At 37.9% G+C, this 15,108-nt stretch overlaps 2 protein-coding genes across 4 annotated transcripts in view; one reads left to right on the forward strand and one right to left on the reverse strand.

Moving 5' to 3' along the window:
- The window catches only part of erap1b (endoplasmic reticulum aminopeptidase 1b), a 184,136-nt gene that overhangs the window by 8,727 nt on the left and 160,301 nt on the right, over nt 1-15,108 (reverse strand). The window contains exons 1-5 of one of the 3 annotated variants that reach the window (XM_061038516.1): nt 2,439-2,513; nt 1,518-2,038; nt 690-828; nt 354-488; nt 124-244 (exon numbers count right to left, since the gene is read on the reverse strand). In XM_061038516.1, coding sequence (XP_060894499.1) covers nt 124-244; nt 354-488; nt 690-828; nt 1,518-2,008 — 886 coding nt within the window. In that variant the 5' untranslated portion in view covers nt 2,009-2,038; nt 2,439-2,513. Of the gene's footprint in view, nt 1-123; nt 245-353; nt 489-689; nt 829-1,517; nt 2,039-2,438; nt 2,514-15,108 lie in introns of those variants that run through there. The other 2 variants (XM_061038515.1, XM_061038514.1) reach the window with 2 other exon arrangements.
- naaladl1 (N-acetylated alpha-linked acidic dipeptidase like 1) lies at nt 4,148-14,016 on the forward strand. The gene is made up of 19 exons (XM_061038517.1): nt 4,148-4,489; nt 4,869-5,041; nt 5,427-5,548; nt 6,985-7,104; nt 7,758-7,950; nt 8,178-8,271; nt 8,367-8,471; nt 8,941-9,026; nt 9,124-9,243; nt 9,328-9,413; nt 9,678-9,741; nt 10,083-10,150; nt 10,279-10,370; nt 10,739-10,832; nt 11,390-11,471; nt 11,687-11,860; nt 12,168-12,255; nt 12,362-12,454; nt 13,594-14,016. The coding sequence occupies exons 1-19, from the start codon at nt 4,284-4,286 to the stop codon at nt 13,769-13,771; spliced, it is 2,238 nt and encodes a 745-aa protein (XP_060894500.1). The 5' UTR covers nt 4,148-4,283; the 3' UTR covers nt 13,772-14,016.

A 15,108-nucleotide genomic window follows, 5' to 3' on the forward strand; every position in this document is an offset into this window, starting at 1 on the left:
GGGGGGGGGAAGGGGAAAGCTTTGGGCCCATGTCAGTAAAAACATAATCCATCCTAAATTTGAGCAACGATAACACAAGTTTGATTTACACCTAAATACTGATAGTTATGTATTTCCACTAACCCTGTTTAGGAAGAGGGTAAGGAATATCAAAATAGTCATCATAAAAGTCCAATAGCTTCACGGCAGCATCCAGAGCAAAGGCTGTTTGGTCAATCTTCTCAGCTACAGCGTAGACTGAAATCTAATGGAAACCACAGGAAAGAACAAAGTGAAGAAAAAAAAAAACTGTGGAAAACCACGAGACACATATTTATGACTGTATAGCTTTAAGTAACAGAACTCCTTCTCACCTTGACACCGTGCTGGGTGGTTCTGCTCACAGACAGGAAGTCAGACACAATGTAGGCCACCAGGTAAGTGCTCATTTGAACTGATGTGTCAAAGTGATCCTCGAGCAAACCACCAGGCAACTCCACTGTCTTCACCTAAGAACCCCATGTTGGGAATTAAAAGGGCAAATCAGCAGTTCAATTAAAGATAAAGTACAGTGAATTAATTCCCTTTTAAAAACGTTGTGCTTTTCTGACGTAATGTAAGAAATGTTAACAGCCAAGATAGAGTAAGGTATTAGCAATAACTCCCCATTAGAGCTGAAAGTAAACAGATTTGTCTTCCTCCTTGTGTACCTTGGGCATGTTGGATATAGCTATGTGGCGTGGCTCTCGTATAATCCTTATGGTGAAGTTGGCTTTGAAGGCGGGCTCGTCGAAACAGGGGAAAGCTCCGCGAGCAAAGGTGGCTTCAAACTGTGTGGACGCCAGAACCCTAAATGTGCGAGTGGAAAATATATATATATTTTTAAAAGTGATATTTCTGTTTACCAGACAGGCTGTAAGAAGACTCAAAGTATAATTAAAGCTGCTATACGTACAAAACATTTAAAGAAGAAGTGCTTTAGCTGCACGTTAAACATTAACACATGAAATGTGTTCAACATTACAAACAGTATCTGTGTTTGTGTCAATTGTAGAAATTTGTCAGAATATCATGGTCTATTATATGTATATATATATATCCCTTGCGCTTATATTCTGATATGTCATGTTTTGGGTTGTTGGACACTTAGCTAGTTTACAATTTAAGCAAAGGTGGGAACGAGAAATCAACAATGGAAAAGCCTGAAGTTGTTCAAGGCCACCTTCTATGTGAAGTTACGATGGCCATTTAAAACAGATATTGCCATTTTTCACACTAATAAAGTAACTCACATGGTTAGAGATCAGTCTGAGAATCACTTTATGACTACATTTCCCATTAAACCCGGGAATCAGGTGGTATATTTGCCTATAAAAACAGCACAATCACATTAGCCTTATTTTGTAATATCCAACAAAACATGTGTATCAAATCTCTTTTTTAAGTTTATATTGGTATGTCAAACCAATGTGGCCTTAATAAACTGATGTCAAGATGCTTTTAAGAAACATAGAACAGTGTGTCATTATTGCCCTTACCGATCCTCCCCGCTGCTGGTGCGGTAGCTGCCCTTGTAGAAACCATGGAAGCTGTCGGACAAGTTTGCGGCAAACTGTAGCTGAACTTCATACCTCCTCCCTTTGGTCAGAACAGAGTCTGACAGCAAGGCGAGCTGGTGGAAAGGAGGATACTCCAACACCTGCAAAGGCCTCACGCCTTCAGGTGCAAGGAGCAGCACGTTGGATATCTGCATCTTCTTGGCATGGAGCACGATTGTACTGGTGTCTTCGAGCACATTCAGCTGGATTCGAACAATGCCTGTAAAGTCAAGGGTGGTGAGGTTCGGGTGGACAGAGAGGTCATAGTGGAGGGGGGAGACCGTTTTAGGGAGTCTCATGCGGTCCCAGGGGAAGGGCTGTCCGTTGGTTGCCACTGGGACGCGCTTGGCTTGGTTTTGATCTGGTAACTGGGCACCGGATGAGGGGGGAAAGGGAAGTGAGAGCAGCAGCAGGAGAGGAGCCACACACATGGTGATGAAGAATGCAGGAGGTTCTCTCACCTATAAAACAAAAATACAAAACAACTTCATGTTTATCTCAAGAAATACAATTTTATTTTAGCCTACAGTTTTTACATTTTAGATAATAGGTCTTCCTCCACTGGACCTGGTAATAAGCGAATAATTCTCAAATGTTCAATCATTGATTCCTCTTTTTTTTTAGTAAAAATATACCGATAGCTGACAAACAAAACAGCTTTTAACACAAAGACAACGCATGTAAGGTCCAAGTGCAACACTTTCGATTTCACACGAATTTCCATTCATCATAGCTCAGGATTCCTTTACCGGAAGAACAACATCCTAATTCACCAAGCATTTATGCGTCATTGTTTTATTATATTTCTCACCATTGTTCAATAATGTGAACTAGAGTGTAACAAAAGTTAAGCTTACATACCGTGTTCTCTTTTCGGCACACCGTTTTAGGCACAAATAATCCGAAAGTGAAACAGAAGAAGCAGGAGTTGCATGCTGGGAGTTAGGCTACCACAAGAAACGTCAACAGCCTATCACTGTTTAGTGTGTCATTGATACTTACAGCTGTGTGGAAAAAAGAGTTGTAAATTCAACATTAGATGCTTCCAAGACGTGTTTTCATGTCGACAGCTCCTACAGACAACCGAACAAACATGAATTATAAAAAGCAGTGCACGACCGGTATATTTTCCATTTTCACATTAATGTTTATCTCCATTAGTGGTTACTAAAGGATATCAAAGAAAGAAAGCTACTGTGTAGGAAATAGGAGGAAATTAGACCTTGCAACAGGAAGTTCCGTGTTGTATTGGACTGCGATGATTTCACCACTAGAGGGTACTATTGCTGTAATATACAATATTTTGTGTCTATCCAATGACAGTCCGTTGTCACTAGATGCATTTTATATTAGAAATCTATACAGGGCTACGAATTTTATAGATTAATTTAAAAGGAGGTAAAAAAAATAAAAATAATTCAAGTTATTTAAATGTAAGAGTCAGAGAGTAAAAAAATAAAATAAATAAAGATGGTTTCATTTTGAATCAATAAAGTACTATCTGCTAAATTATATACTCCAATTAAGGTCAATTTCCTGTAAGTACACCTACTGTTAATTATTTATATCAACTACTCTTAACACAAAGCTAATTTGCTTACTGGTCAGACATAAGAAATTTGTACACTTAATTGTTTTAACAGTTTTTTTCTTTTACACAAACTCTTCAGAAAGTTACAAATGCACAAAATAATAATCACAATTTCCACCATTTTGTTAAAACAATATTATCATACCTGTTCATACAAGGTGTTTATGTAAACATTGATCATTTGAAAAAGAAAATGTTGTTGTTCCAATTATCATCAAATAGTTTTTAGAAAGTAGATTTTAGTTACAGGTGTACTGTATCTTAAATTAAATGTACAGACACACAGAAATACCATATAAAAGAATAAAAGTGTAACACATTTTTTAATAAAATGAGAATTGCAACAGAACTTACAAAACAAAAAGTTATTGTACTCTAATCATTTTAAGTACATTTTTAGACATGTTTTATTTTTTGCTAGCTTAATTAACTTTTTTTAATTAAAGCAACTGGGTTTGAGAATAGTCAAAATGTGCAAACAGTTTTCTAAGTCAGTCCAGAATACCCTGGAACAAAGAAAAACAGAAAGGAAATGCAAAGTGCAAGACTTTAATTGCTATAACATATATATACACGATATCAGCTTTGATTCTTTCAAGGCAAAGTGTCACATGATTCTCATTTAACAGGTAACATATTACACTTGAAAAAAAAAGAAGTCACAAGTCGTCCTAGCAAAGAAAACATTCAGAATCCACGGCATATAATAAAAGACTTTGAATTGCGTTGCATCATTAAAATTACTACAAGACTGTGTTTCAAAATGAAATCTTTTTTTTCACTGTTTTATTTATTTGTTTTTATTTTTCTTCTACTTTTATGTTGTTTTTGGAATCATTATCACACCAAGTATCAAATGAAGTCCAAATATTTAGAGCACAGTCACAGAGAATGAGCGCTGACATTGAAAATACATTGACAGCCTCCCTCACAATCAGACACACAAGGACAAAGTCCACCCCATCTGCAAACATTAATTAGTAAACTTCCCAGTGACTGTTTCTATTTCTCCTGGGAGCTGCAGCTGTACTGTTACAGCCAGCATTCTCTCACATAAGTAACACCAAAACAATTGGAGAACTCTCCCTGTCGGGACAACTTTCAAGAAGAGAATAATGATGGTGTTGGTGAAGGTGTTGATTGGGATTGTGTGCGGAGCTGTCATACTGACTATGGGGATTCTTATTGGAAACTATGGTATCGCAAAGAGCAGCAGCTCTGCACCGTCCTGGGTCAAAGATGTGGTGAAGGATGTGGATGAGAGTTTTATCGAGAAGTTCTTGTCTGAGGTGGACAACATTCAGATTCAGGAGAACCTCCGGTGAGTTTATGAATGACAAAAGTTGGATTTTGTTTGGCACTCAGTTACGATTTCATTAGGTTTTCTTTTTTGTTCAAACTATTATAAATATGTGAGACCAGAGAGTCTAAACAGGAAATTGAGAAAAAAGATAATTGAACAGCCATGTAGACCAGCTTGTGTGTAAGACTAATACGGTCCAAAACTAGAATTCAGCAGGGTTCTTCTATATCTGTTATAACATAATTTGTAAATTTTCTTGAAAAAATACAAGACCATTGAAGTGTGTGGTCGTTATAATCCTCCTTTGGTAATCTCTTTAGATTATTTATTGTCCTTTTAGTTTTTAGACAGTAAAATATTAGAAACATATCAAACCTCTACCCATCATCCTCCACAGGGAGCTGACCAAAGTGCCCCACATGGCCACCACAGCTGGAGACGAGCAGACTGTGCAGTATATGCTGAAAAGATGGCAGGACCCCAAAACCGGCCTGGATGAGGCCTGGAGAGAGGAATACATGGTCTACCTGTCATTTCCTGACCCCAAGAAACCCAACAAGGTCACTGTAGGTGAGTTACATCTCATTTCTTAATTCGTGTGTTTATTTTGATTAAATGATCCTTTTGCTACAATTTAAGAAAGAGACAGATTTACAGAACACAGAGACACATAAATAATGTTGTTATCTGTTTGAAAGCTGCAGTTAAAGTGACAAGACTATCCCAGGAGGTTGAAGTCCTCAGGGCAAAGTGTTACATTTAGACCACTCTTCTAATCATCTTTCCTAAAAAACAACTTTTTCAGGAAGCTATATTTCAACCCAGCTTACTAAACAAACTGGAACTAATCTTTACAATTGTCAGACATGGTTGTTGTTTGTTTTTGTACCATTAGTGACCTGCTGATTTTCACTGACCCCCCCAAACAGAATAGTGACTAGATGTTTGATTTCAGTGAGCCCGTCTGAAACCGTGCTGCACACCGTCAGAGCAAAAGAGAAGAGCTACACTCCAGACCAAGATGATCCTGAGGTGGTTCAGCCATACGCTGCATACTCCCCTGCTGGAAACGTAATGGTAAAAAACCTGCATCCATACAGATCTGAAACACTGTCTAAAGAGATGCCCGACACAATTCTTGCATGGGTCTTCAGTGGAATATGAAATAAATACAATATATTTTTAGGAACAAGCCGGAGAATTCTGTTTGGACAGATATAAGTGCAAACCAAACTTTCTTCCCAAATTACTTGAGTGACTGGTGCTAGCTGTATGCTGCTTGTTTTAATTCCAGCCATTGTTTTTGTAATCTAAGCTATTTTTATTGTGCTTTTTTATTGTACTTTAAGTAATTTTATTCCTTAGGAGTTTTTTTTTTTTTATGTATGTACTGTATATGTGTAAATGTTCTTTTATGTCACACTGCTTGGGGCTGGGAGAACAGCATTTCATCTTTTTTTCATGTATGCAGATACATAAGGAACATGACAAAAAAATAACAGAATTGTGAATCTTGAATGTCGTAAAATGACATATCAAACATAACAAAAAATACAGTTAGGCTGTATATGGCAGGATAGATAAAAGGAGAAGTCTGTTTATGGGAATTCCAGTGTCATGAAGCATACAAACTGGAAAGTCGGTTAGTGATATTGTAAAAATCACATGATTGTCACATCTCTGAGTCACACTGCAACTTACCCATCACAACCTTTGATACCTGTTTCTTAAGTGTTCACCCTCTCGCACAGGGACAGAGAAATGTCACTTCTCTGTTAGTTAAGTGTCTGTGTTTGATGCTCATGTCATTATGCTCAAAGAAGGTAAGATCTTTAGAAATACAACTCTGAATCTCTGTGACTCCACTATTCGATGGGTCATGACAGTGTCAGAGACTGTCTCGTGTTGTACGTAAACTATCCTTACTGATGCCTTCTGGGTAAGTTAAAGTTCCCATGGAAACCAAGGTCGGAACAGGAACGCTGTAGACGAAATAATCTGCCACAGATTCGGTCTCTCAAGGTAACTTTTTGACATACAGCAGACTGTAGGTTGAACAACTGTTAATGATACTTCAAACAGAGAAACACTTCACTGTTGGACAAGGCTATTCTTCTTGGCCAAGCTACAATAAATATTGCAGTTTAAGTCATCAATGTGTCCTCGGCATCTTAGAATCCTGGGGAAGAAATGCATGCCTTTTTTCCATAAACCATTTTTCCATAAAACCTTTCAATATTGAGTTAACTTAAGTTAAAACATAATACAATATTTTCAAGGCTCCATACCAATTTTGGTATAGGGTTAGGGTTAGGGTTAGGGGGTTAAGGGATGTTCATGCTAAAGTCATAATACTGGTTTATCAGTGGAGCAAAGACAACGATACGATAAACTCTATTGTCATTGTAAGGGGTTTTCGTAGTTCACCTTTCTTCTGCAAAAAACTCCATGTATTCTGTGGAAAACTTCATGAAGCTTCTTGATCTCTGATGACTTTTTTCTGCTGGTTTTAGGGGAAATTGGTGTACGCCAATCAGGGGAAACTAAGTGACTACCAGGAGCTGAATAAGACACTGGACCTCAGTGGAACCATCGCTATCACCAAATATGGTGGAGCAGGAAGAGCTGCTAAGGTGAGTTTGTGCTGTTAAGTGGATGTTCTCTAGTATATTGTATTATGCTGTTTAAGTCTGATTATGTTTTCTAAAACATTGGAAAAAATAAACAGTTTTTTTGCCAAAAGTGGCAGTTGAGCTCTGAGTGCTTTGGCAGGTATCATCAACAAAGTAAATATCCGTGATCTTTTAAAGACATTTTTTATTGAGGTTATAAAAGAGGTTACATTGTCTTTATCTGTGAGATTTTATTATGATCTCTTTTCATAATTACTAACTACATTTAAAGCTCCCTATCACTCCCAATAAGGAAGCTTTAATCAATCACAGAAGTTGGAGTGTAAAAAACAATTAGGTCCGTTTTTTATTGATTCTTAGTATCGGTAAATCATAAAAACGTTTACTTTAAAAAAAGAGATTCAGAAAATTGTTCACAGAATGTTTCAATTGATGAATCTCTAAGTACACAAATCAGCAAATGGCTTGTAAATATTATTGATTTGCTACATATTATTGGGATAAACGTTTTGTTTTTAGCCTTAAAAAATGATTTAAAAAAATTGGAAGACTTCAAGTTAAAAAAATTCTGATTTTGGAGAATAAATGTGTGAATTAAAAAAAGGATCTGAAGAGCAGATGTTAAAATAAAAAGCCATGTGGGTCTCTTCCAGGCCATCAATGCAGCACCCTTTGGCGTCGTTGGTGTGCTCGTTTACACAGACCCTCTGGACATCAACGATGGTCTCATGTCTGACATTAATGAGACTTATCCACACTCATGGTATCTGCCGCCCTCTGGTGTGGAGAGAGGTTCCTTTAACACTCACTATGGAGACTTACTCACACCCTACCTGGCAGCTAAAGGTAAGCAGTGACATGTGTAATTGTGGTTCACAATGTGCAGGTTCACAGTAGTGTTATAAATAAATGAAATGTACATGATGTATGTCTGTAACTTTGTTAAATTGTGCTACTGACTGTCTTGGCTGAGACACTCTTGTAAAAGAGATTCTTATTCTCAAGGAGTTTTTTCCTGGTTAAATACACTTTAAGTAAATAAATAATTGTACTTTCTTTGACTCATTTCTCAGAGAAAACCTACAGAATTCCAGTTAAGGACATTACTGGGATTCCTCCTATTCCAATTCAACCAATCGGATTTGAGGATGCCTTCATACTTATCTGGTTTGTGAAAAGACAAATCTGCTTGTAGAATTAATTTGGCCCAAAATGGTTGTTTAAGAACTTATTCTTACATGTTTTTCTATTGGTCAATTCAGTAAGCTTGGCGGAGAAGCAGCACCCATTACATGGCAGGGAGGATTCAACTGTACCTACAACTTTGGAGGTCCAGGGTTCAGGAATACATCAGAGTTTAATGCCAGGTAAGCAACTACATGACAAGTTTATGCATTAGAGGACTTCTTATCTTAACTAGTAATATCATTTTCGAACAAATGTATCCTTTGTATCCCAAAACAATGTTCAATAACTTTTTAACACAAAAGCACAACAAACGGCACTCCCAGGTTAAGTGAAAAAATGACTCGCAAATGAACCATTTTGTTAGAGTGCTGAAAGATATAAATGAGCATTCAGAAAAAGTTTTTAATTTTACAACATCATTAAAAATATGTTCCATATATTGCTTTTAAAAAAATGATTTAAATAAATGGAACACCAATTATGTACTGTTTATTTTCCGTTCCAGTAATATTTCAGAACTTTTACATCTTGGATATAAGAGCGTCAAATTTAAAAACTTCCAAATACCTCCTGTTAGAGACTGCAGCTGTATTGGAAGTCGACATATCTCGCTGTCTTATTGCTTCTGAAGTTGAATTTCTGTTCCAGTGATGTGAAACTGGATATCTTCAACTATGGAGAAGTGAAGAACTCCTCCAATGTGATGGGCATTATCAGAGGGAGTGTAGAGCCAGGTGAGGCAGGTCACAGACTCCAAATCTGCCCTCAGATTTCAGCAGTTTTTGTTCCAGGTTTTGATTTGCTCTGTGGCTGCTCTGTGGTTGTGCTCAGACAGGTACGTGATCTATGGGAACCACAGGGACAGTTGGGTTCACGGTGCCATCGACCCCAGCAGCGGGACGTCGGTCATGCTGGAATTGACAAGAGTACTGGGCCAGATGGTGAAGCAGGGTGAGGAGGAGAGTCTTAGCGAGTTAATTATTTTGTTGATTGTGCTGGATTAAGAGTTTCTATCTTTTTCTCTCTCTGTGGCAGGAAAATGGAGGCCTCGCAGGTCAATCATCTTTGGAAGCTGGGGAGCGGAGGAGTTTGGCCTCATTGGGTCTGCAGAATACACAGAGGTGATTGCAATGAGTCTGCAAGATTAGACATATATTTATTATTGTGAAATATGAACATGTTTCTTTTAAAGCTTGAAAAAAATAAGCACATGGAAAGATTGAATCATAAGCAACAAAACACACAATTATTCTTTATTTAAATCTCTTCGCCATTAGCAAATCCATTAAAGAAGTTAATGCATTTTTTATGCTAGGATTCTCTGCAAGTTTTTCTCATATGCTTACAGTGAAAAAAACATGTTTTCTCTTCTTTTTTCTCTTTAGCAATACTTCACAAAGCTGAGTGAACGCACCATTGCTTACATCAATGTGGATATAGCTGTCTTTGGTAAGAAGCTCTCCTTTTACTAACTGTCAGAAGTTACTGAAAATGTCTTGCATTTAGCCCAACAACACACTGAAAGTAACATAAATTCATCATTAAAAACTTAGATTAGAAACAGATAGGTTGTGATGACTTTTCAACCACCAGAAGTTTGAGCTAATAGTACGTCATTTTGATTTCTCTGTATAGTCTATTTAGATACAATGCATGAAAATAATTGTCTATATGCTTTATATGAAGTTTATTGCTGACTCACCTCAGGTGAAAGCTGTGGTTGGAGTATTTACCTTTACGTTTATTGTGTCATGCTAATCCCAAACAATCCTATTTCCTGTCCGTTTTAGCCAATGTCACCCTCAGAGCCTCGGGGATGCCATCACTACAGAACGTCATCTTTAATGCCACAAAACAGGTGAGCTCTTTAAAAAAAAAAAAAAAAAGAAACTTGTGTCTGTTGAAATGGGTCTCTTCTGCCCTGTAACAAAAAGTGTTGTCCTCAAACCATCCCGATACTGCCACATGAAACTGTCTGTTCTCCAGGTCAAAGCACCTGGAAGTGTCTCCTCGTCTGTGTACGATAACTGGCTCAAGTATTCCAATCGGACAAGCCCAGAACACGGAGACATTCCCAAGTAATAAACTACAACTTTCCCCTTTTTTACAATGCATCCTGGGAGATAATTGACCATTTCTGGCACATCTCATTTGTTGTTAGCCTTCATTCATGATTTCAAAGGAAGAAGACAGCTTTAGTATGGCTTTAAGTATTTTTATATTTGTGCCACTTTAAAAGAGCTTAGGCCTACAGGCCAACAACAGCAGCATGCTAAACAACTTTTGCTACTCTTCATATAAGTAGAACGTCTTTATCAGGTACACCATGTAGTTTATCCTTTGTTTTTGGTCGTGATTTGCATTATAGTGTGTGCTTCCAATTAAAAACCTCAGGCTTGTGATGCTTCCAGAAAAACCTCCCTTTATTTTCTTTCCTCTTTGACAGGATGGGATACCTGACAGGAGCAGGGAGTGACTATGCTGCCTTTGTCCATTACCTGGGAATCACTTCCATAGACATGTCATACACATATGACAGGGTATGGAAAAAAGTCTGCCACCTATAACTGTTCAACTCCAGTTTCCGAGGTTCTTTACCTGTAATTCACTTACATTTTTACAGCAAAGTATATAGGGTTGGCATGCCATATGAGGCAGCAGCAAAAAGCACAAAAATATCCTTAATTAGCAATGCCATGCTGTGGCTTTAAATGAAGCCTCGTTTGTTAATCCCTCTGCTGTCATTTTCATTTGGACAAAGACGTGCCCTTTTTTCTGCACTGCTTAACTCTGCATCAAAGACTGTTTATAAGAACTGGACATAGTGCCTTTGACATCACTCATGGGTTTGTCAACATTTGTAAGTATAGTGTTTTGACATTTCCATCTTTTTTTTTCATCCATCATTGGAGTCTCCCCCTGCTGGCCATTAGAAAGAATGCCGGTTATAGGAACTTCACAGTGGCTTCACATTTGAAACCAAGAGATTACTGTACGCCTGCTTCCTTTATGCAGTCTATGGTGTGAAAATGTTTATAAGTAGAACTTGTTTAATTGGTCATGTAAATCACATCATGATTGTATTTTATTCCAACAGAGTAAAACAAATGCTCGGATTTATCCTGCTTACCACACAGCCTATGACACCTTCGACTATGCCTCAAAGTTCATTGATCCAGGTGAGAAACCTCTATTCTCATGTTTATGTTGAATCTCAATGTACTGAACATTGTGTTCACAGCCAATGGCAGAAATTCCGCTCATTTACATTTTAGTGTCATTGTACAATGTTTTTGGTAAATAATAACTCAAAGTGTATTTCTCAGCTAAAAATTTGGGACTTGGATATGTTATCTTCTGTCTTTGATTTCATTGTACCACTTCTTTCTCTCAGGGTTTACCAGTCACCAGGCTGTTGCCAGGACAGCAGGAAACGTCCTGATCCGATTGGCTGACAGCCTGGTATTGCCATTCATCTGCAGTGACTACGCTGAAGTCTTAAAGGCCTTCCTCAATATAGCATTGAACCTATATAAGACCCAACTGCAAGCTAGAAACATTTCCATGGGTAAGCACAGGAAAGTCAGAATTGTTTCATAATTTAAACATGTGTGTATTCATTCTGAGTTAATGCAACAGGATAAATCACTTGACTTACTTCAATACTTAAAATGGTCAGACCAAAGACTGAACATTTATCTGTTCAGCACCTGGATTGAACCATCCTTGTAACATGAACACACTGTGATAATGCTAAAAACATCTCCAGGCTGGACTAAAGAATAACACTAACAACAGTAGCATCAGTTTAGCAGCAACACAAGATTTGATAGGTAAATTTTTTTTATGTATGGAGGATTTGTTTCTTGTTTCAGAACCACTGGAACGCGCAGTGGAAAGCTTTACGAGTGCGGCATCTCATTTGGATCAGGTGATTCAAAGCTCAGACCTGGCAAATGAAACGTAAGAGCACAGACGTAGAGTACCAACATATTGTAATGCCTTTTCTACGTGAACTGAATGCAATGAATAACCCGTGTCTGTCTTTCTCTATCGCTCTTATCCTTAGACCACTGAAAGTCAGAAGGATTAACGACCAGCTCATGCTGCTGGACCGCGCTTTCTTGAACCCTCTTGCATTCCCAGATAAATATGCATTCAGGTAAAAGATGATGAATGCTTTTTTTGCAGAATGGAAGCATGCTGACATATGCAGTTTTTATTTTATTTCTACATAAAAAAAACAGAAGAAAAACAAGATAGGAAAGGCTATTGGTGTATCTCTGAGGAAACATTGGCATTAATTCTTATTTTGTGAGACTATGCTTCAATCATATATCTTGTTACGGATTAATGTCAGCATTGTCTTGAAACTATTAATGTTCTTATACTTTAATTTAAAAAGTAAAGCGCTAAGTAACCTATCGATTGCTGAACATCATCATGTCATACCACAATGTTCCAGGTTTTTTTTAAGTTGTAGGCCTACAGGTGCCTTACAAATAATAATAATTTCACTGAGAAGCCAATGACTGGTGAAAATTGGAGGGAAATCTGCACTATAGATGATAATTTAGATGATCAAACAGCCAGGCCTGCCATACAGAGCTATAGGAGGTTGCTAACGGCTAACATTACCTTTTTGTTGTATTACTACCAGAACAAAAGAAAAGATGTAATTCCTAGCTATTGTAATGTTAGCTAGGAGTTTATATCATAGCTTAAATTATTTTGGATAACTTCATGTGAGCTAGCGAGTGGCTGAATGCTAGCTTTAGTTGTTGTCAAAGGTATCTTATGGGCTATCTAATCTGTTGTTTTCCTCCACACATCACTGTGTGACGGGTGTACAGCAAAATATTTTCAGGAATGTTTTCTCTTCTCATTGCAAAGATCTAGTGTTTCCATGAAAGACATTTTTATTTCAAATCTCAAACACTGCATTATTGCCTTATTGCGCAAGAATAAAGGACTATTAATGTAATCAAACAAGATTAATAGTTTAAGCATATAATGGGTCACTATAACTCAGCATGCCATCACACTGTCAGCATGCTAAGAGAGGGATGAATAAGGAGAGCATTACAAAATTAGCATGTCACTGTTAGCATGTTATTCTGCTGGTAGGCTACTAATATTTATTTCAAGCACTGCTTTGCTGAAGGACAGCCTCACAGACTTGTAAGCACAGTCAAAGACAATATAGGTGAAGGATATCGATCATGTATGGTTAGGCTACTTGTGAAGTTTCAACAGCCTATTTTTGATTAATCTCTCTTTATTTCCCTTTGTGATTCACAGACATGTAATCTGGGCTTCCAGCAGTGCCGGAAAGCAAACCTTTCCTGGTCTTGCTGATGCTTTTGTCAAAGCTGAGTCATCAGGACAATCCAGCGACTGGGACAAAGTGCACTACCACCTGTCAGTCCTGAGCCAGGCCATCGAGGGCGCCGCCAACACACTGGTGGATGTAATATAGTGGAGGAGAAGGAGAAAAAAAAACAGCTATAACTCAGGGATTTATTTGAATAAAACTCAGGGACTTTCAGCCAATGAGAACCAGTTAGACAGTGAATGATGGGACTTTTTTATGGATGATTTTAAGTGAAGGGGAACAATGATTAAAGGTCCTCCTCAAACAGTTTCATGAATGATGTCTTCACACTGCCACAAGTATAAAATGTTAATAAATGAAACTTATTAAAGTGCTGCAGTGAAGATGAACCAACATCTGATCTTCATTTGCCCCCACAATGTTCTGCAGATAGAGCTCTCTTCTTTCTGCATTAAATTGAAGTGCCGCTTTGGCAGGTCTGGATAATGCTTTTTTGCTGCCACCAGGGGTCAGAATATGCTTTGAGACAGTCATATGGCCAGTTTCAACATTTGGGATTAGAGGTGTTGGTGTTACAAACATAGAGACAAAAGTAGATACAAACCCAGTCAATCTGGAAAGACCATCAATTTCCCAGATCCACATCAGGATAATGCTGCGGATAATACTCTTCTGCCTTTAAATAGTATTGTTCAATGAACAGATGTTAAAGAGGGTTGGAAAGAAAGAGGAAGCATGACAATCTGTACCCGGTACGAGCTCTCTTTCCTGTTCAGGCTCTGGTGTAGATACAGGACTGCTGTTTTTATCCTGGTTAAAGTTTATTGAGTCAGTCACACCCATATGAGCCGCTGCAGAAGCCCAGCTCGGTGTGTAAATGAATAACAGTCTGTTTGTGTGGGTTGGTGGATGAGATGGGTGAATGGGTTCATCTATTTTTAACCATTCCTCCTTAAAAAGGATGGGCTCCTGGTTATTCTTAAAATTGCGTAGACCGATATAGATATGACGTTAAAAGATTTGTCAGGATTGCAAGGTTTGAGAGATTCGATTGAGGCAACAAAAGACACCTCAGAGTTTTATAGGTAAGCTAGAGGGGAATGAGTCACACAAACTGCAGTATAAATGAGGCGGCGCCTGCAAGCTGGTTCAGGCAGACAACTCATACTGCACTGATTTCACACTTGACATGTGCAATATCCACAATCACCTGACAACACCATCTAATTGATGGTCTAAGTAGAGGAAGCCCTATAACGCTTAAATGTTTATGTCATACTGGTTTTAACAGCTGCATGAAAATCAAATTGAATCGCTGCTTCTTTTTTGTGACTATGATGGTATCGTTTTATGCATTACAAGATTAATCATATGAGCAGTCCGGTCTTTGTTAAAAGTAATGAACTTTCTCCTCTTAACACTTCTTATTTGCTTTAAAAAAATGCACACAAATTCAAAAGCTCATACTTGATGTAGTTGTA

Source organism: Labrus mixtus, chromosome 5 (genome assembly GCF_963584025.1).
Source record: "Labrus mixtus chromosome 5, fLabMix1.1, whole genome shotgun sequence".
Classification (NCBI taxonomy): Eukaryota; Metazoa; Chordata; class Actinopteri; order Labriformes; family Labridae; genus Labrus; species Labrus mixtus.

Excerpts from the sequence above, each read along its gene's own strand:
- naaladl1 (XM_061038517.1), top strand. The coding sequence starts at position 4,284 with ATGATGGTGTTGGTGAAGGTGTTGATTGGGATTGTGTGCGGAGCTGTC. Across the intron at positions 5,042-5,426 it reads ACCCAACAAGGTCACTGTAG|TGAGCCCGTCTGAAACCGTG; the intron begins GTGAGTTACATC and ends GTTTGATTTCAG. Across the intron at positions 9,414-9,677 it reads GGTCTGCAGAATACACAGAG|CAATACTTCACAAAGCTGAG; the intron begins GTGATTGCAATG and ends TTTTCTCTTTAG.